Genomic DNA, 21825 nt, shown 5'->3' on the forward strand with positions numbered 1-21825 from the left:
ATAAAACTGTTCATAAATTGTCTCGTCTCTACAAACTTTCCTGTCAGAGCTGCTAACATAACTGAATCTGGACAAAAAGCTTTCGGGCTGTTTGAAAGGTGAACGATGCAAGTAGTCCTAACAGTGTCTGCCAGTGGTTAACGTGGTAGTAAGACTGAGGAAATTTGAATAAAGGAGGATTAAACAAGGCTAATTCTGAGATCGTTTCTGTGTAATGAGGACAGGAAAGCCACATTTCTCAGCAGCCAAGGGGCTCGGTGAGTCGGAGCCGCTTGCCATCTTAACTTGGTGAATCCAATCCTCTGGCAGAAAACTAAAGGAGGTTGCATAACACATCTGTCCAAACTCCAAATCATATTGGTGTCACAATATTTGTATCATTACTGAGGGAGCAAAAAGCAGGCCTATGCTTCCAGCGCTCGGTGCAGTCAAGTCTTGTTTTGAGGCTGTAATGATCCTCTTTTCCTGCTCCATGCTCTTGACTCAGAAGGGGAAAAAAAAAAAAAAAGAGCAAAAAAAAAAAAAAAAGAGCCACTGGGATGTTGACGATGAATTCGGTGTTGGCATTAAAGCTCTGCATAGTTCTCTAATGAGTGATCAATCATAGTTACACAATGCTGGGTTCACACCAGGGCTGACAGGGTGGGAGCGCCTCGGACACACACAGGCATCTTTGCAAAGAGAGCTCCAGTCTTTAGGGAGAGTTTTTCAACTTTATTAATACATTAAAAAGGAGGCTCTGAATAAACTACTGAGGGGTGAAAATTGTTAGTATGAGGCTGCATTTCCCTCTGCGCTCTGCAGACCACACAAGGAAGCTTCAGTGTACATCCAGAGATTCAGAAATATTCAGACTATGGCTCTTGTACTGTTCCTCAAGATTATTCCTTTATAAAAAGACTTGCTCAGAGAGACAACACTGAATTAATGGTTTCCAATTTTGGAAACTTGAAGAAAGAAAACTTAGAAGTGTGATTCTAATCCTCATGTGACAATGTAAACAGGCTAATGTTGAGCTGCAAGGCAATGCAGCGTCATAGCTGAACCTGTGAGAACACTAATGCATTGTAATTTAGCATCAAACATAAAGGTCAGGCGTGCAGGACGGGGATGTCATTAGGTTTAAAGATGTTTGTGCCGTAGTGAAGGAATAAACTTCAGTTTCCTCCTGAGAGACACCAACACTTTGTTATGATACCTTTAAGTATATCAGCGTTCTGTATCCATTGGCGCAATATAAAATCAAAAGTTTTCTGCAGTGACATTATTCAATGCTTGTCCTGAAACTGAATTTAGGACGAAATGAAGGACATATGCGCATAGAAAGACAACGAGAAGCATGATGACATGCCTATCAACAGAGAGGTTGTGTTGGGCCATATTGTTGTTACAGACATAGAAGTAAAAATTCTGTCAGAATTACCGGTTATTCCTTACCTTCCTTTTTGTTCTCAAATGATAAGACAATTTAGAGAAGCATAATGCTGCCATGGCAGATACTTTCACTAAATTAATATTTTGATGTGGTGATACATTATGACAATATGATATGAAACACTCTCATACTAAATATACATTTATGAAGCTATAGTGAGAAAAGCTTCAAGTTATAGTGGAAAAACTAACCAAACACAACATGAGATGAGGTAAAATAATACGGTCTGTAGTGGAAGTTCAGCAGGTTACAAGTAATTTAAGCTGTGCAGGTTTGTGCAGATTTGAAGCTGTGCAGTGGTGTAATTTTCAAAATGAATGCGAGTGTGTGCGTGTGTGTCTCTGTTTGTCCTGTGACGTGCTGGCAAGCTGTTCAGGCTGTACTCTGCCTTCACTCATAATCAGCTGGATCAGCTCCAGCACCCCACAACCCCGAGTTTTACAAAGCGATGTAGAAAACAGAGGGACGGTCTCGGTTTCACATTCCAACGTTCACATGTTTGTTTTGGGTTGCGACAGCGGTTTTCACTCTGAAGGTTTGCGAGATGTCATCGACTAATATCCCTGCCCCCAGTAATCTAACCTGTCAAAATGATAGACGGCCCTTCCAATTTTCTGGTTGAAAGGTTCAGCAGGTGACAGACATTTTCAGTTAACATGTCCTTTTGCGGACAAATGGACTGACAGGGAGGAGTTCTGCAAACTTTGAGACGTCTCTTCACTTTGTTAAAAGAAGTGACAAAAGAAAACTAAATCAGGAGTCTAAACACACACAAGACTGTGAAACACACGGCCAACCACAGTTACTTGAGTGCTTCACGTGTGTGTGAGCTGTGACTAGTTTCCATGGTGATAAATGGCTCCTGCATATAGTGAGGCTCTGTGCTCACTCTCCACTTCCTTTTTATCTCCATCACTGTTTTGTTCCCATTTCACTTAACGGTTGACGCACACACTCACACTGTAGTTGCTCCATGCATACATACACCGACACCTCTTTCTAACCAAGATTACATTTCAGATACAAGTTTCTTTGGTTGCCCTGCTAAGAAAAAGGCTGGTGTACAGTGCTCTGAAAAACAAGCACAAGCTATTTCAACGCCTCGTGAGGCAAATGAGCTGAACAAGGACAAAAGTCTCCAAACATCTTTCCTGTCACGTTGATTACAAGCTCATGGAGATTGTCTCCAATCTTCACCCAGTAATAATCTCGTGTTTCAATCGGACGTCCTCCTGTAAAACACACGGCGCTGGCTGACAGACGATAAATCCAAGTACAAAACTGTAGGAACGAGCAAAACGGGGTCAGATCAGGTGTGCGAGCATATATCACGGCTTTAGTCTGACACGTCCAAACCACCAACGTCTATCTCGGCCCATTCGCTCCCTGATAACAGATGACGGTACAAGTGCAAGGCCCGCCGCCGATTCCTGAAAATGTTTTTTAAAGTGGCAGCATGTCAAAGTCACCTTGGAGCGTTTGGCTTTAAGAATGTAACAAAGTGCATCCCAAGCCAGCGGATGGCCACAGTTCATACACACCAGCTTCAAAAGCAACCTCCATTTAATAAAGTGAAAATCTCAAGGAACATGTTAAGAGCATAGCTTAAAATAAACGGATGGACCATCATAATACAACATCATATTTTAGTGTCTAAAAATGAGCCTGAGGTAGGTGGTCACAAAGGAATTCACTTGTGGTTGGGGACAAAAGTGGACCCAATTGCCCTGAAGTTTTGATTTTATCTTTAGTTATTATCGACACAACTCTGGAAAAGTATGACTTGGTTTATGAGCAGATCAAAATGAAGCCGTTTCGAAGTCCTTAATTCATTCAATACAATATCATAAAGTGGTTTAGTTAAAAAAACAAAAAAAGAAGCCCAGTGGATGAAATTTGTTCAGCAAATGAGTTGTCAGATAGTTGACGGGCATAAAAAGTCCATTTTTTTGTGAAGAGATGACAGTTGAGGATAAAAAAATGCAGTAAAAAGTAAAAAAAAAAAAAAAAAAAAAAAAAAAAGAACAAATTGATGATCCTTGCACTTAATCCTTCCGTCTTGGTCCAGAAATGAAGTAACAAGCAGATATACTTCCACTGAGAGTTTCTGCAAATAACAAGGCCACAAATGAAGTCGTGGCTTTAACAGACAGAAGTGATTAGAGCAGAGGAACTGAACGCAGATGAGGAAAAATGAGAAGGCAAATATGTCTCCATTTGTCCTCTCTCTTAAACCCAAATTTCCCTTTGAAGCCGTCACTCGCCGACCTACAGTAGCTACACCGTCGGGGAGTCACCTTCACTGCCACCATGACTGGAAGACTTTAAAGCACCTTATTCTCTGGCCTCATGCATAATTCTGATAAAGAAGGGTTTAGCTTTCACAGTCTGCTGTGTCCGTCTTCCCCGGCCTCCTCTGTGGATCTGTTAGCAGCCCCGGCCTTTGATAACACAACTTTCAGACTGGACTCTGAAGACTTGAGCTTGTAAAAAAGAAGCTTAAGAGAGTACAACAGAGGAGAGGAGGTCACATTCAGAGGGATGGCTGTGTTTTTTGAGGGCTCTGTTCTCTGCCCACAGGGACGAGGGTTCAGCTCGCTTTTCAGAAACGAATCTCAAGAAAAAAAGAAAGAAAGAAAAAAAAAAAACCTTTGTGGATTTAACCCTGAAATCTGCGTTTTCAAAAAAGTTTCTATAAACCATAGAAGTTCCCCTGTATTCGAAGTGAAATATTTGATGAATAGATTCACTTTTCAGTCAGCTGATGGACATTTTCAATTGGACAGTGAAGCTAAATTAAAAACATGTTGGTTTCACCTCTTTAATGGTATAATATGCAGATTTTTGTGCTCATGTTTTGAACAAAAGGAGACATATGACATGGTTTACTTGTTGTCTTTCATCTTGTAAAAGGTATTATCTAACTATAGCTCACTAACAGACAATGTAGACGGGTGAAGGGCACCACAATAGATTTTATTCTACCAAAGGGTATCACAGGAGATCCTTCCTTCCTGAGGCCATCAGATTTTATAATTCTTCCTTATAAATAGAGTTTTGTTTTTTACTGTCAAGCCTTTCTTCATATATACATTAAATTGTATTTATTCACTGTTAAGCCTTGTACATACTATTATTTTCTTATTAAATATTTAACTTTTTCTACTTATTTGACACTAATATTCGATTAACATCTGTGTGGAGCAATGCTGTAAGGAATTCACCCCTGGGAATAATATATGGTATTTTCTGTTCTACTCTAGTTGGCTGATACCATAAATGTGCAGGATTTGTTTCTCTAGGATTATCCAAACAAATACTTTTGTCTACATATAATTTACAGCTTCAAATCTGACGAACATATTTGAAACTGAAACTAGTGCACAACTTCAAAGCGATGCTTTTACCGTGCGTCGAACCACGCAATGACTGCAGATCTACATAAATTATAGAAAGCAGAGAAATGATGTGTATCATCTGGGAAACGGTGAAGTTTAAAAAAAACTTAGAGTCTTGAGAGACGAGCCAAATCGTAAACTATGTTATTGAATTCACAATTGACACTTTCGACAACCTGCGACGGAGTAGTAACATCTCCAGACTGAAAGCCCCCCGTCTCTCAGGTCCCGCTCTCTGTGACCCTAACTGAACGGACAGATGGATTTTTAAGAAGTAAATCCTGCCGGCTGATGCCTCCCTGCGGTTCCAGTATCATTTAATAGCAGCATAATGCCAGAGAGCAGACATCTTGTTTGAGGTTAACAGAGTCACCGTCTACAAATCTCCAGCTACTGAAAAACACAATCTGCACAACAGTCCCGGGTCCAACCAGACGTGAGACGGGTTTAACACGCGCCACTCAGGTTTACAAGCGAAAGTTGCTCGCCTAGTTTACGGCTGTTTACGTCTTGTACATACCGAGACATTTTTCTAAAACAACCAACACACGCAAATTCCGATTTGTCTCGTTTCAGTTTCTTTTCCAGGTCTCATTCCACAAACCGGCTTCATTAGGACTCTTCACTTCCAACAGTGGATTCCAGCCTGTCACACAAGACAAGCATGGACTTGTTGAATCTGTTTTCAGTCAAGAGTCTGACGGTAATTGTGGCACTCATAGAAATAACAGCACTATAGCTTGTTTTCCCCACAGTGGATAAGCATCATTACAGCTGCTTAGTTACTGTAAGTCTACCAACTTCAGTACTTTATTTGGCTCCATTAGCGAGAAAAAACCCAAAAATCAACTTCAAGATCTCATCATTTCCAGCAGCTGGGGCTCAATAACCAACACTTCTGATGCCTGGAGCAGTCTCATCTCATAGAAATGCATCACAGATACTCAAATATGTTTTATCCTTGGAAAAGAAAAAGCTCCAACCATTTTAAAGTTGCTGCAGAGACCCAAATAACTCTTTCAGCTTCCCTTCTCTCCCTCAGAGACAATCACAGACTGCAACCCCAGTGTCAACAGGAGTAACAAATGACCTGTTTCTACCAGTTAATAGAACCACCCAACACCAGAGAACAAAGCTTTTTGGAGTACAACATCTTGCTTCAGGAGGTCAAGACAATAATAATAATAATAATAATAAGAAAAACAACAACCCGAAGACAGAATTTCCTCATGTATTGAAGTGAAAAACGTTCAGCCACATATCCTGATTACAATTTAAGTTTCACAACATACCAAGTTAAAACCACTTTAGAGATTTCAAACAACAAGTAATCTAACACCGACTTGTACTGTGGCAGCTTCTCGGCAGAAAATATGCCAAAGCACATCATATCATCAGCTTCGCTCCAAACTGCTGACATCCCAATGAGACGAGGGCGGGCGAGAAGGAAGGGAAGAGAGACCAGACAAACTAAGAAAAGGAAAAGATAAAATGAATGATAGCTACAAGACGGTCGGTAGTAATGATGTGACTGTCGAAGGGACTAAATCAGTGAAATTAATGAGAAGTGTTTGAGTCTGACATCTCTTGCTTCCTCCCTTGTTGTTCCTCTATAAATTCATTACATCTCTAAGTGACCTCTGAAAGCCGCTGAACTCTTCCATTCTGCAGGAGCCGGATAATTTCTTAATCACTACTGTTGCATGAACAACCGGTCTCTGAGCTTTGGTGTGTGACAAAGCTCTCAGACCGAGAGAAGTAGAAAAGATGTTAAAAAAAGAAAAAAGAATGCAAATGCCTATTTCTATCTAATTCTGGGTACTATGTTAATTGTAAAATCAGTTTGAATGTCTTTGCTTCCATTCACAATGTCGCTTTATATCCTATTGACAATCTGTTTACAGCTTCTCTAACAACTTCTTCAAACCTTCACTCTTTTCTACACTATGCTGGACATAGGTGGAGTTTCTTGATCCATTGATACGTCCTCCTTCTGCGCCCGTCTTGTGCACATGACTGAAATGACAATTAAGTTGCGTTGAAACCAACTCAACTAACATCATGAAGCCTTCAGCATGTAGGACTGTTCAGTAGTCCTACTAAGTGGAGTTCAATCCCAGCTGATTGCAGCTTACCTACACCTCCATCTCCGACAGGTTTAACAACCACTGGAATTGCAAAGTGTCTTGCACACATTGTTGTATGTTAAACTTTCAAAATCAGCAGAACATAAAACATTATGGGCAACATTGAGACATCTAGTGTCACAATCTGACCAAAAGCATGGCAGATAATTTACAATCAAATCAGTCTGGCAGGCCAACCATGTATAGAATCCTTGAAAAGTTTATCTCAAGGGTCTAATAATGAAAAATAGTCTTTTCGGTTTATGGAGGCTGACAAGACTGAGAGGCTGCCTGTATAAAAGAGGTTTAATAAAACGTACATGGAAAGGGTCACAAATTACAGCAAGGACGAATCATAAAACCTAAATATGAAGTGAATAGACGGAAAAAGGCTGGATTGGAAATGGTTTATAAAAATTAAATCTACATAATAAAAAGTATGAGTCCCATGTGCAGGCTAAATTCACGCAACTCAAACAGAATATGTTACTGGCTTTCCCCAGTGTACCTGTATGTGAATTCAACGGTGTGATCCAGCACACCCGCATTGAGCACTAGTCATTCAAAAGCAGTGAAAATGTCATACAATGAAATAAACAAAATGTATGTTTAGTGCACAGTAGAATATCCAATTCTTGATGCTCATTGTCACCATAAAAAGGGACATTTTTAGAGATCATTTGCTGGCAATCAATGAACTTTGACCACTTTGTGCATCTGATTTTTTTTCTGGAATTTGCACAATGTTGTGATATACCCTTGATCATCATCTCGGCTTTCATTTAGCGTGAAACTGCTCTACATTGCATGGTAAATTTTACTTTCACAGTACTGGCAGCCTTTTATGTGGTTTAGTGCACCACAGTTGTATGCACAGTTTGTCCTCTGCACATGGGTATGTGCATCTCTAGTTCAACAGAACAGTTTCGTTTTGAGTCTTGTGATTAATATCGTCATTAAAGGGAAATCTACTGAAACAAAAGCCAACAAAAACAAAATATCCTTCACTTCTAAGATAAAGACCCTTGTGCTAAACCAAAAGTTTCAACTTTTGTTTAAAGGAAGAAAACTCCTGAATCTCCTGGTATGTGTATAAGCATACTGTATATCTTTTGGGGGCTCATCTTTTGACTAAATGCAAATCTAAAATGCAGACCACCCAACTTTAAAACTTACTGCAGGCAAGCTGACACAAGATTACCAACTATTCGACATAGATAACTGAAATTCCAACTCCTGACGCCACCCTCACGGAAATCACATAAATCAAAAGTAAGAAATGCAGGGGAAGGAACTTATAAATACCCTGGTGGCTGGAACTTACAGCTGGCATGCAGAAACATGCACACAGACAGATATATGAGAGGCAGAAAAGCTGAGTAAACATTGCCTTCGTGATTTCCTCTTTTGTCCTGGGGTCGCACTCACACATGATCGCAATATAATATCAAACGTCCACAACAAAGACTGGCATCAAGAGAGGAAGTTGATCTTTAAGTGGTTTCCTCTCACTGTCAGTGTCCAGAGGCCACTTGAGGAGGTAATGCAGGGCGACTGAGTGGGCAGCTGGGCAGGAGAGAAGAGGCCGATGCGAAATCTCAACTATGTGCAGCTACAACAATTACCTGAGAGCTCGCCTGACCGCAGACAACTAAACAAAACTACGATAAGTGCATCTGGTGGTGAAATGCAAGAGGGCCGTGCATTTTGGAGAGACGTGCAAAAATGAACTAAGCAGTTAAACGTCGGTCTAACGTGTCTACTTTATTATTTAAAGGCTTCTGTCGGTCATTTATACGTTAAAGCAAGCAAAATGTGAGCGCGCAGCATCTGTGAGTATTTGTGTGGGGATCATATTGTAAAACCGCATCAAACTGAAGTAAAGTGAGACGGCAGGAAACACCCCCAGACTCGGTTTGTGCGCAAATCAACTGCTTTTGTGTGTGCGTGTGTGTAACTGAGCACGTCTGTCTGCTCCCATCAGCAGGACGGGAGCCTGTGGTTTTCTCACAACCACCACCACTAACCCTCCTCCTCTTCCTCCACCTCCACCTTTTTCTTCATCTCATCTTCTTTCATCTGAAGCATAATTATGTTTTAATTTCCATATGGAAGAAAAGAGACAGTGGCCACAATACGTGACCTATGCTAGCACGGACATATGGCAATAATATAGATCCGAAGCCGGAATCCAATAAGATGCGAGTATCAAAAGTCATCTCTTGGGGATGTATGATGAAGGCTGCAAAAGATGACAGATTGAAAGGGCAGGTGGTGAAATATATTGAAAGAAACAGCTACAAAGATGGGACATATTGCGAATTTGCAGGAAAGCAACATTTCTTCAACAGCTACACTTGTAGGGGTTGTGCTCTTTCACGTGACGTAAATGATTAACAATAAATAAATAAATAAATAAAAAGTTTGAAAAGTCAAGCTGCATATAATTAGTCCAGAGGCACGCAGGTTGACACTCGTCAATTTTGTGTCAACTTGAGATCGAACATTTCACAGGGAAAAGACAGCAGAGCCATACAGACAGAGGTACACATTAAACAACTGGTAGAAAATAAGTATTCAATAAATGGAGGCATGAAGTTTGCAAACTCTACTGGTGACTTTGTGCACAGGAGTCCATCAACACCAAGAAGCTCAGTCCCACTGAGCAGCTTCTTTACAGCGAGCAGGACAGGGAAGCATTATCTGCTGGGATTATGAACACCCTTTTTTAAACATAGGAACATCCGAATAGCTTCTCTTTTATTAAGCTTGCTCATTTCTCACGTAATCTAAATGTTAAAATCACACGCATGATTTTTAAAGACGTTCCAGAGAGGAACAAGAAGCAGAAACCGATGAAAATGTCATGTGGGCATGTTGCAAAACACCCCAGCTACTAAGTGACATGGTCACAGCGGTGCAGGAAAGCCACACTAATGTGTGCTAAATGCCCTCTGCCTGGCTTATAACTCCTGTCTGGCCTCATCTCTTTCTTGATTTGTCCCTCCATCTCTCCTGCAGAACAGGTTTTCAAGCTCAGCCATGACATGTGACTGCACTAATCCAACCCCCACCCTCCCCCAGCTGCAGATTTGACACAAAGCTCCATGATTTGGTGCATCAGACGATGATGTGATATGCTAAGCTGTGGACTGAGAGGGAAAATATATATTTATATATCGGACTGCTCTGCAACTGATGCCTCGTGTGTTTGTCTAGAGCCTCTCTGAGTGTGTAATAGCAAACGGTCACTTCAGGGAGTTTTTTTTTGTTTTGATATGGTTTCATACAAGGAGTGCCATTAAGCACAGACTAAACAGATAAACACACCATGGCAAAGCAGAGGGTTAAGCGAGTTCATACGTACTGAGTCAGTTTAGATATGAAGGTTTTACAGCATCGTGTACTTTGACAATCTGGCATCAGCATGCAGATAAACAACAATAGGAAGTGATATACAGTATTTCCGGGCACCCCCACTCGTGCTGAACAAAGGCCAGTGACACAGGAGAAAGTGGGTCAACCTTTCACACTGAAGAGGTGGCAGATGCTCTTCTAAACTGCACAAACACACACACACACACGCGCCTTGCACACCCCGACACATGCAGCGAATGTGAAACTCAACACAGAGAGACAGAGTCCCAGAAGGAGAGAGGAGCTGACTGCATATGCTAACAGACACAAAAGACAGACAAAATATGTTGTGATGCATCCACAACCCAATAACCCCAACATTGCTGCTTCTCGGTTGACAGATTTTACACACACACAGCTCATTTTGCTCTCAATCTATCGACTCCTTCCAGTCATATGCAGACATAGAGAGATAAAACCACACATTCCTGGTAATTCTTTCTTCTTTCAGCTACTGCAGCAGAAATGCAGAGACAGAAGGCCTCACCATAACAACCACTGAGAGAAAACTACAATGAGCCCTCGATTCTCTTTTGTTATCGTCGTCTTTTCTCCACACATGCCAGAAATATCATCGACCACTGCATGGATGCAGATATGACATGAAATGCATTTTCTTAGCTACACATTGCTGAGGGGAAGCTGCAGAATAAAAAAAAAAATCGAATCAAAACAATGACAGCATCGACTACAGCAACATCCACAAAACACGACACCCAGAGCATCATGGAGAAGAAGAATCTGTACCTGAATCTTCATCTTCCAACAGGAATTCATGTCTGGATCCTCAAGGCACCTCACCTCTCTTGTCTCACACACACATCTCCACACACATACAATCACACACGCAGACAATGGCTGCTGAGGGAGGTTACATGCCCCCTCGGTAAATCCTTGAGGTTAGTCAAGGCGGAGGGAGATGCCGACAAGAGAGACAGAGGGAGGAAGAGAGAGAGAGACAGAGAGAGAGAGCGAGGGAGAGAGAAAGAGAAAGAGAGACGAGATCCTCCGCAAATACGGAAGTGGAGCCGTGGCAACAATGTCAGCCGTCGCTGTGGCGACAGCAGCTATGGCAGCAGAGCTCAGAGACAAAGACAGACAGAGGAGAAGATGGGGAGAGAGACGGTAGAGGGAGGGAGGACAAGTGGCTGCCCTACATATTCCCCGCACATGCAGACAGACATCCAAACACAGAGAAAGAGGCTGCTGCTTGTCCGGGCTTGTCTCCCTCTCAGCTGCAAAACACACACACATACACACTGAGGCAATCCGCTACTGTAATCCCATTGGCCGAGCTTCCACTTCCTCCAGCTGATCTTGATGAGAGAGGTGGGGGAGGGGCAAAACTGTTGTTGAATCATTCAGTGGAGGGAGGTGGTGTCCTTTAAATAGACTCCCTTTGCTCTGCACACTGAGCTTAACCTCACAGTACCTCCCCTCTGACCCTTCGTAGGCCCGTCCCGCACTACCACGCACATTTATTCCCAAACGCACATGCTCCCTCTCCACCTCTTTTTTTATTTTAGAGACAAACTCAACCGCAACAAAACCTGTTATAACCCCCGCATCATTGTACACCAATAAGAGAGGCCCTTACTGCAGCCTCCACCAATCCCCAGCAGGTAGCAAGGGACACAAGGTGGAGCAAGACAAGGCAGAGGGTCATTTATAACATGCATCCTCACAGCTGAATTCAAGGGCAACGCTACAGCACGGCACAATTACTCAAACATGGAGAACTACTATGGGCTGTTACAGGCCGAAGCTCACTATTAAACACACTGATGAAGCACTTTGGTAGTGCCATGATTTAAAACATAAACCAATTAAGAGCAAGAAGCAAACAGGAAGGATAGTAGAAAGCAGTGTATGGATGGGATGTAAGCATGTAAACATCCCCGGGCCTGTCTCCCTATACAGAGTGCTCAGCAGAAGAGTGATCCAGGAAGGCCCAGAGCATTTGAAGCAGTGTTACTGAGCACAAACACTCATTAATTCATGATGTGTATACCATTTCTTGTACTTAATTTCACAGTCTGGACTTCTCTTACTCTCCAGAGAGGTCAGTATTGATAGAAAAACATTGCCAAAGAGAGCTCATTTGGATTCATACTTGAATTTTCTACAAGCTCAGCGTCCTAATGAGGAGGTTTTTATATGAAGATCGTTTATTGTCACCATAAAGACAATTTCATATTTTGTTTTAGGTCACAAGGTCCTAAAACATGCTACCAGGCCACACTTTTTGTAATATTTACATTCTTATGAATGATTTCATCCATTTTTACATGTGTTCCTGGGTGAAATGGCCTGTATTGGTTTGTTTTTCAAATACATTATTGTGAATTCATCTGTGTGTGAAGTTCTCTGTATGCATGTGTGGGTTTTGTTTAAGTCCTGCCAATGTCACAGTTAAGGAAAAGTATTTTCCAACAGATGGTGCTTTTTGTTTTTGTTCTTTACTCACACTTTGAGAATGGATTGAGTCCTTACAATTGAATAATGAGCTGCCTTCACATTTATTGAGTAACACTGCTTTAACAACAGCTTTGGAGTCTAAATACAGTTTAACAGCAGCTGATCTGGCTCATGGACTTTGGACACTGACATCTTAAAATGTAAACGACATCAACCTTGTTTGGAACAGATATATTCTTAGAACTAGAACTAGAACTTTACTTATTTATCACCACTACTAAACAACAGTTATAGGATTTTAGTATCTATACAAATGTATACTAAATCAAAAAAACCCTGTGCAAAGTACTAAGTTTAAATACATATTAAAACCTTACTACAGTATAAAAAGCTGACATGAATGTCCATAAATTAAGATGGAACATTCTTGAAATGGCAAAACATAGTTGTGCAAAGGTTAGAGCTTGTTCTCATCGCAAAACTAGAACGGGCACTCGGTAGCGCACATGCTTTCGCCAACGCCACATTTCTTTTCGTAGCAGAGTTAGTATTGCTAGCATGTTAGCCATTAGCTAATATCGATGCTAAAGAATGTCAGATAGCGACATCACTGAGTGAAACACTGAGCGGGGGCACACAGATGAACCACCACCCAAGTTAATGTGCTCACACCGGTGTCTCGAGATACTTGCTGAACCGAGATATTAGCCGCGAGCTCGGAGCAGAGTTAGCAGTGTGCTAGCAGACGGCTAATGGCAGCTTTCTTGCAGCAGCCCTGATATTTACTTCGTCCTCTACCGTCGAACTGATGGCTCAAGATGTTTCACCTTACCTATCGATCTCAAAATCTAATGGATTGGTCAACAAATCAACCCTGAAAATGTTATGCAATTCGGGTCAATAGTTTTTGTGAAAAGTTGGTAAAATACAAACAAACCTATTTATAAACAAACAAACAAACAAACAAACAAAAGACAACCACACAAATAACTAAATAAATAAACAAACATGGCCAAAACCGTAACCTTCGCCCAACTTTCAATGGCAAAGACAACAGTAGAGGAGTTTGCATTCTCTCCCTGTGACCATGTGGGATTCTCCAAGGTTCTCATTTCAAATCGATTGAAATGTTAGCCAGGATCAACTTCAGCTCCTCACAACCCTAACTTGGATAAACGGGGTATGTATGATGTTGGAAAGACTCCCCAAAAACACTACATCATTGTATGAAATGTCAGATCATATGAGTTTTCTTCTCATCAATGGCCAAAATCCAGTTTATTAAATCTTTACACATCCACTTTGGATTGTTTTTTTTACGCAAAGTGAAATGCTCCCCTGAAACACTTCTGATATTTGTGCATACACATTCCCCTGTGTGTATGTTAATGATGAATAAAAACTCATAATAAGCAAAACAAGAAGCAGCACATTGCCCCTCAGTTTGTGGTTTGTAGAACGAACTCTGTGAAATTGGAAGCCGGCAGTAGTTAGGGTAAATAATGAGGCAACAGCAAGCAACAAGAGAGTTGTAGAGTGTGGATGGTTTGTAGAACTAACTCCTAAATCCACTCACAGTGGCACAGTTCCTAAAAATGAAAATGCTGCGACAAATGAAACCCACTGAAGGATTGAGTCATCGAGCATAATGGAAAGAAAACAGGAGAAAAAAGAGCAGATTAATAATTCAAGGTGAGAAAAAAAAGCCAAATACGAGAAGAAGGAAGTTTGTAAAGACTGAAAACTCCTTCACATCATCAAAACTCCAAAAGCATCATCAATGAATGAAATAACATTTGCACAGGTGTGCTGTCTCACTCCTTTTTTCATATACATGCTAAAGGACAAAAGCAGGTTCCCATAACGCCTCAGACAGTTGACCTGGTCAGTTGATATTGCAGCCAGATTCAGAGAGCACCGGGTGCCACCTCTAACATTTTACTAACTTATAGAAGTTCTGATATAGAAATTGGTTTCGTGCCAAATCAAACATCCAGGTTATAGGATGTATTAGAAATATACCTATATGGAATTATGTAGTGGTGTAACCAATCATTCAATCAATCTGCATGCAGATAATTGTGTCACTGTAATTTATGTCTTCTCAATATGCTTCAGTGTAAAATTGTATCTAATTGTGCCATGTCAAATTAAAAAAAAAAAAAAAAAAAAAACTTGTTCAATCTTCCTAATCAGAGCTGTTGGAAGTATATGGTGATGAAGCATGGCCGCACAAGGTCAGAGAAGAGGAGGTGAAATCGTGAAAGTTGGAGAGAAGTGCAAAGACAAAAAATTTAAGGCAAAATTTGAAGGGACAGAGAGAGAGATGGAAAGTGGAAAGAGAACTCTTGACAGTCCGATTTCTACAGAGGGAAGAACATGTCAGATATCCCACTGGGCGTGAAATTGAGCTGTAATAGCCTTTTCAGTTCATATTCAAATACAGTCATGCATACAGAGAAGTACAACACTACAGCTTGTATGCCTGCCGCATCAATCAAATCTACCTACAATTAAGAGGAGGAGGCAAGGGGAACCAGGGAAATGAAGAAGAGGAGAGATGGTCCATAAGAAAAGCGAACTCTTCCAGTTTTCTTTTTAAACTTGCTTAATTCTCTGTAAAATGGAGAATAATTGCAGGAGATTCTTTGCTCCTTATCCGTTTTAACCATATGGCCCACTTTGATATGGAGCTTTTCATTCACGGATCTCTGCGCGATGCGGCAGGGAATTGTTTTGAAGCCTTGTGTATTGACGGAAAATAATCTCCAGACCAAAAATACACATGCACAGACATTAAATGTGCCGTCACTGCGGCAGCATAGGCACAGCACAAAGCCATCAATTCACCATCCCAAAATAACAAGTGGCTGACTGTAGCAGCTTTATTGATTTGCAGCTTTTCCCCCCACACCCCACTGTCCCCCTGCTTTCTATCTCCGCATCTTCTAAATCCTCACACCCAACGGAGCACATCCATCACGACCCGCAAAAGCTGATGGAGATTTGCTAAAAGGGGCTTCTGCTGTACACGCACGTGACGGGCAGCAGGACGGTCAGGCCGAGAGGGACACAAACTTTAAAGTGACCCGTTTCTGGAAGCCACAGTTTTACAGGCTATTTCCATCCGAGCTGCAAGGCCGCACACAGGACAACAGAGCGTGTCACATGCGCCAGTAACTACACAAAACATGCACTGCTCAGCAGGTGGCACATGTAAATAATCGCTGAAGAAGCATCACTTATTGATAGTTGCACATGAGGGAATTCTTACCCAATTTGAAATGTGCAATGTGATTCTTTTATTCACCTCCAGGAAACGACTTGCTATGCTCAATGGCGCTAAATGTGAAAAAAGTCAAATGTGGCGCAAATGTAAAAGTTGTCTTTAAAATAACTATATAATAATATAAAATAAGTTCTTGGTTTTAAACAGAAAAACAATAAAGTCCTTTTTTTTTTTTGGTACGTCAAGTCAAAATCTCATGACATGCAAGACGAATAATTAGTGAATTGAATAGACCATGTGAGATGGACGTGTTGATATTGAGTGTTTCTTGTCAGGTTTCAGATCCCACCATCACCCCATATTGACAAGCCACAAAACAAGAAAAAGATTTTAACTAGGAAAATTCGTTCAATCAAAATATGGCCCAGTTTAAACCTCAGATAAACAAATGGAATAATACAATCTGCAATATAAAAAAAAATGCTAAGAACGTTTAATGGTGAGCAAATGAGGATTGAAAGTGAAATATTCTATTTCATGCTCAATTCACTGGATAAAAAAAACAAAAAACAAAAGTCTTCACATCATTAAATCCCTTTTTTTAAACAGACTTATGAGAGAAACATGAAGTAAAATTGACCTCTACTGAGATGTAGATCCGCATGTTTTGACAGCTTCATTTGATTCCATGCCAAGACTGTGCTTCACAACACACACTGATGATTTTGTCCTCTATTGTCTTCGATATAATGAAATTGCTCAATGAGCATATTTAAATGAACTCACTATACTTACTAACCATAATGTTAAAAGCATGAGCATACGATGCTATATAGGTTTTTATCTATTCATACATAATTCACTGATATAGTGTTATGTATAAATTTTCTTTAATAATTAAGTTTTCTTTAACAGGAATTGATTCAATGTTTGTAATATAAGAAATGTTATTACTGGTTTGGAAGCACATGAGGATTAAAAAAAAAATAAAGAAGAAAGAGGTCAAGTACTGGTTGAACCTTGCTTAAATGTGGAAAAAAAGTATTCAAATTTAAAAGAAACGGCCATCATCCTGGAAATAAAACAAGGGATTCACAGCAAGCAGAGAGTTGATAATGTAACACTCATTTACAAGCATTTTGATGTTTATTAGCCATCCCCGTCAGTTACTCTTAGGACTTGTCTGTTCATACAAACGTTTTACCTGAAGCTTCACATTCAACGTAAAGTACATAAAGACAAATTTATTTCCTGCCTATTCGTTGAGCTCATATTTCAGACAACCCAATTTACACAATGGAAGCATGGAGCTGTAAACAACATGCTTGAAATTTCCACCCTAATCCTCTATTTACTCAGCCTTAAACAAGTCAGCCACCACATATACGTCAGACACTTTCGATTTCATTCAGCCTGCGTCTCGCCCAATCTGTCCTCTTAAGAGGAAATTATGAACACGTTGTTCTTCTCTGAAAGCGCGGTCTGCACACGTCAGTCACGATGCAGAGTCTTCTCACAGTCTCCCGGTATTATCCTGGCCGGAGACCATCAGACAGCTGCAAACATGTCCTGTACTGAGCAGGAATGTGGTGATAAACACCATGATGTCAGCACAGCCGCCGGAGGACAATCAGCAGATAATGCATTAGGCCGAGTTGTGCTGTATCTAATAAGTACACAAAAATGACAATAATCTTAAATACAATACTAATCCATTTGAAAATACATGTTAGCAATAAATATCTAATAAGTGGCTATTTCTATTTGGGGGGGGGGGGGGGATCTCAAAGATGATTCTGGGCCTGGGGTTCTCTATGAGCGCGAGTTCTCTGGGCTCGCAGATATTCTCCAATCTCAATGTGATTGCTGCCAACACACACACACACACACACACACACACACACACACACACACACACACACACACACACACACACACACACACACACACACACACACACACACACACACACACACACACACACACACACACACACACCTGTGTTGGATGAAGTGGTGTAGAAGACAGAGGAATGGATGGATGGATGTCTCTAAAAGTGGAATGGGTGTGAATGTCATTGCGATATATTGACACTCGAAAAGGGGAGGCGAGGTGTTTTTATCAAGCCAAGAACTCCATCCTCCTCCTTGAAATGATAGCGCAGGTAAAAGCACCGATCTGGTGTGAAAATACTTCAAGTTAGAAAAAAAAAAAACCCCAAGCTTAGTGTCGAGGGTTCAATCTAGGTTTGAGTGTGTGTTTTCTTCTTCCCACATCTCTGCCATTTTAAAGCCAGGTGCCGACAGAGCCACTCCAACAGATCGATTTTCATTATTGTCTGAAGTCGTTTGGCACTGGATTTACTTTGATCTTCACTTTCATTGTGATTACGTCATCCAGCTGCTACCCAGGTGCTGGACAACCATCCTGATATTATACTGTCAGATTGACAGAAAGTTTGGAATTATGACGACTCTCTCATGTACTTTATATTAAGTTGATCATGCAACATGGTCAAAACCAGGCAGGAGAGAATAATCATACTTAGTTTCGTATATATGGTTTTGACCATCCACATATATTCCCAAATATTTGATTTCTATTCATTCAAATAACATTTCTTTCCTGCAGTGTTGTGTGAGATGAACTTGCTCTTTGACAAACTTCAGACGAGAAGTTTTGTTTCTTTGTTGTTCATAAAGCAAGAAGAGAATGAGACGAGATATCCAGTAGAATAAAGGAAATATTTATGCAGCTCGCTAGAATTATTTCTTCAGTTCTTGTGCCTTTAGAAATCCTCTTGGCTGGATGCTTTCTTGTAATAGTCCATTTCACACTGGACAAAATGGCAGGATGTTGCAAATCAACCAAGTTTACTTTCGAGAATTCCTTCTACTGCATTCCAATCAACCAATCTCTAATCTGTTCAATGCAAGTCATAACCCACCTCTATGAATCTGTATTGGAGGTCTGTCTCTTAAATGAAGTTAAGATCTGGTCCCATTTCAAAACAAAACTTTATCAAAACAAATCCTGACAATTCCAATAAGTTCGTTTTTTTCCTGCCTCTATATGTCACATTGAAGGTCTGTGTTAGCCAGCAGCCACATAGCTCTCATTTAAAAGTCTGCCAGCATCTCTGTTTATCAGGTTGTGGAAAAAAGCACCTGCAGTCTTTGCTTTGCAGACTGAAGCAACACGTTTATCTGTACCCACCTCAGCACCCGAGGCGAGTGATAACCCCCGGAATGAGATAAGTGTTTCAGTGGCGCATTCATGGTCTGTAAGGAGCGCAGGACAACAGCAGATGTGGATCATCACTTTCAGCAGGAGTGGATCAATGAATCCTAAATGCTATCTATTCAAGTTGCGGCAGAGTGCTGGTAAGTATGACGAAAACCTTCCTCACTTCATTAAACCTCCACGGTATGCATGCGTGTGCGCTTGATGAAGCGAGTCGTCAAACAGCCATTGAGATGCAGACGGCGGCGCGGAGCCACGGTGGCAGAGCTCATCGCACTTTTTAACTCCCGACCCGGCTGACCCGATGTCTCCGGCTTTAGACAATTAGTGTGATCGAAGGTCAGATGAACAAAGTAAAAAAGAAAAAGAAAGGCTGAAACGCCAGCTCAGATACTCCCGAGTTAAGACAAAACGACCACCGCCGCTCGGTGTTGGACGGATTCATTCTGAATCACACCGGAGAGGTTATTACGGTAGCTGTATCCATCCTTTGAAATATAATCAGTAGGCAGACCAAGTTTAGCTTTCGCACTGTCTCCTATAAAGATAGCAGCCTGATGAAGAATTAAGTATGCTATCGTCTCCTTCTCAAATAAGACGGTGGCTTGAAAAGATTTATGAAGGTCAGCTCTGCCTTTGCAGGTGAGGAGTAAGGAGGATTTCCCAAAGACACTGTGCAGGAGTGAAGCTCTCCATCATTAAATTTATCATCCGCTCAACTTTTCCTCTTCTTGCTGCAGGAATGACCTCAGCCTCTTAAAACCACTAATGCAACACTCTCCTTGTTGCCCACCACACTCCATCCAACAGCCCTGACATCATCAGTCATCTCCTGCTGTTGAACAGATGGCGCCCCATTACTGACCCCAACAGGTGGAGAAGTCTGCATTGCAAATACAGCGATGCAGATATTTTAAATGGATGCATGCTCAGAAAAAAAAAAGAAAAAAAAAAAGAAAGAAACAATTTCCTCTTCAGCCAAAGCTGTGATTTTCTATGTCCTGCATGCCTTCAAGGACCTAATCAGGATTTCAGGATTGTGTGCTGATTCCCTGTCCTCAGCAGGGGGCTCCTGGCATTCAAACACACACGGGGCTACAAAGCTGCTTGTCCAACTTCTAAGCTTCAAATGCCTGTTTGCACCCGTGGTTGTGATACACGCGCGCACGCACACAGCATCGCAACAAAACTTGTCACAAGGTTAACAAAACCACATAAATGCAAGTTGCAACTAAGAAAAAAAAACGGAGAAAAACGGAGGAACATCTTGCAAAACAGTTTGGAAAATTAGAAACATATCAGTAGAATAAAAGGCTGAAAAAAAAAGAAAACAGGTGACAAGATACATTTAAATAGAGATGATGTTTTAAGACAATAGGTAACAATGGGGACATAACAATAAAAGGCATTGTGCTGCTCTGAGCTCTGATCTAGTTAGCCAGAGGATAAATAATTCTTCAAAGTCCAACCATCAGAGGACATCATCTTCAGAGGGGAGTCATTTTGCCAATGAACAAAAGACCACATGAAACAAACTCCTCAGACAGCTTCATTTCTTCCCAACTCGGCTTGTTTGGAGCGCAGTGTGCTTTGATGTTCAGTAAACTAGTGTGTGTGTTCAGCCCTAACCACTACAGCTACCTGAGGCAATTCACCTTGGACTTACACATCCTCTTCCTCTCCAACCTCAGTGCTCCGATGGTGGATGAAGAATGGAGCAATGAATCTGTCCTCCACCCACCTTCTCCAATCACCACTTTAAGGTCCAGTCTCATTGGGATTCCAGATAAATATGGTCCAGAGCAGCAGCAGTCATTTGCATTAAAAGGCTGTTCGTCTTCTGGCCTCGCGCCTGCAATCTGCTGGAAGGTGCATAAAAACCCTCAGACCCAAAAAGCAGCTGAAGGTGAAAGCAAGGAGCTAAAGTATTTGGGATTTGACTGCAGCATTTTGCCCGTGATTAAAAAGAAACTGTTCAGATTAGGAGTCAGAGTTAGATAGGAACACAGACACATTTAGGATTTAATCTCTCACGACTTGAGGTTTGAGTCATCAGCAGTCCATCACACTGCAATACAGTCTAACTTTCACTCATAATTAGAAGGAAAGTTGATGCAAAAGGTGAGATTTGTATTCTGATTTGACAGGTTTTGCAGGCCCAGAAGGGACAAAGATCTCCTCTGAGCTCAGACACAGTCTCCTCTACTGCCCCCTGCTGACTTAGTCCAGCACATGTTCTCAACCCAACATCAAAACATCACAGACTTTCCTTCACTTGAAGGAGTCAGGTTTAACCAGTTTTACACTTGTTTTATAACTGGCTGGCAATATGCAGTGGTTTTTTTTCCTTAGTCAGTACAATTAGTCCTGACTAAAGATAATAAAAAGAACACGATTTTCAGAAGGGAATTTCTATGATATTACAATGATTATCAATAACTACATTATTAGGTACATCTTCACAATCAGCTCAATACTGACGAATTGTTATATTTTACTTTATGAAGCTCGTAATTATTACAATTTTTGGTATAATTATGGGAATCCAACTATATATAT

At 41.0% G+C, this 21825-nt stretch overlaps 1 protein-coding gene across 3 annotated transcripts in view; it reads right to left on the bottom strand.

Moving 5' to 3' along the window:
* marchf8 (membrane-associated ring finger (C3HC4) 8) overlaps nt 1-21825 on the bottom strand; it is an 85454-nt gene that overhangs the window by 24795 nt on the left and 38834 nt on the right. Inside the window, exon 1 of one of the 3 annotated variants that reach the window (XM_080481836.1) lies at nt 11124-11615. The exons of the other annotated variants lie outside the window; for them this stretch is intronic. Within the exon in view, the coding sequence (XP_080337962.1) occupies nt 11124-11153 (30 nt within the window). The 5' untranslated portion in view covers nt 11154-11615. Of the gene's footprint in view, nt 1-11123; nt 11616-21825 lie in introns of those variants that run through there. 3 annotated transcript variants of the gene reach the window in all.

The sequence above is a fragment of the Lipophrys pholis genome (genome assembly GCF_963383615.2).
Source record: "Lipophrys pholis genome assembly, chromosome: 15".
Lineage (NCBI taxonomy): Eukaryota > Metazoa > Chordata > Actinopteri > Blenniiformes > Blenniidae > Lipophrys > Lipophrys pholis.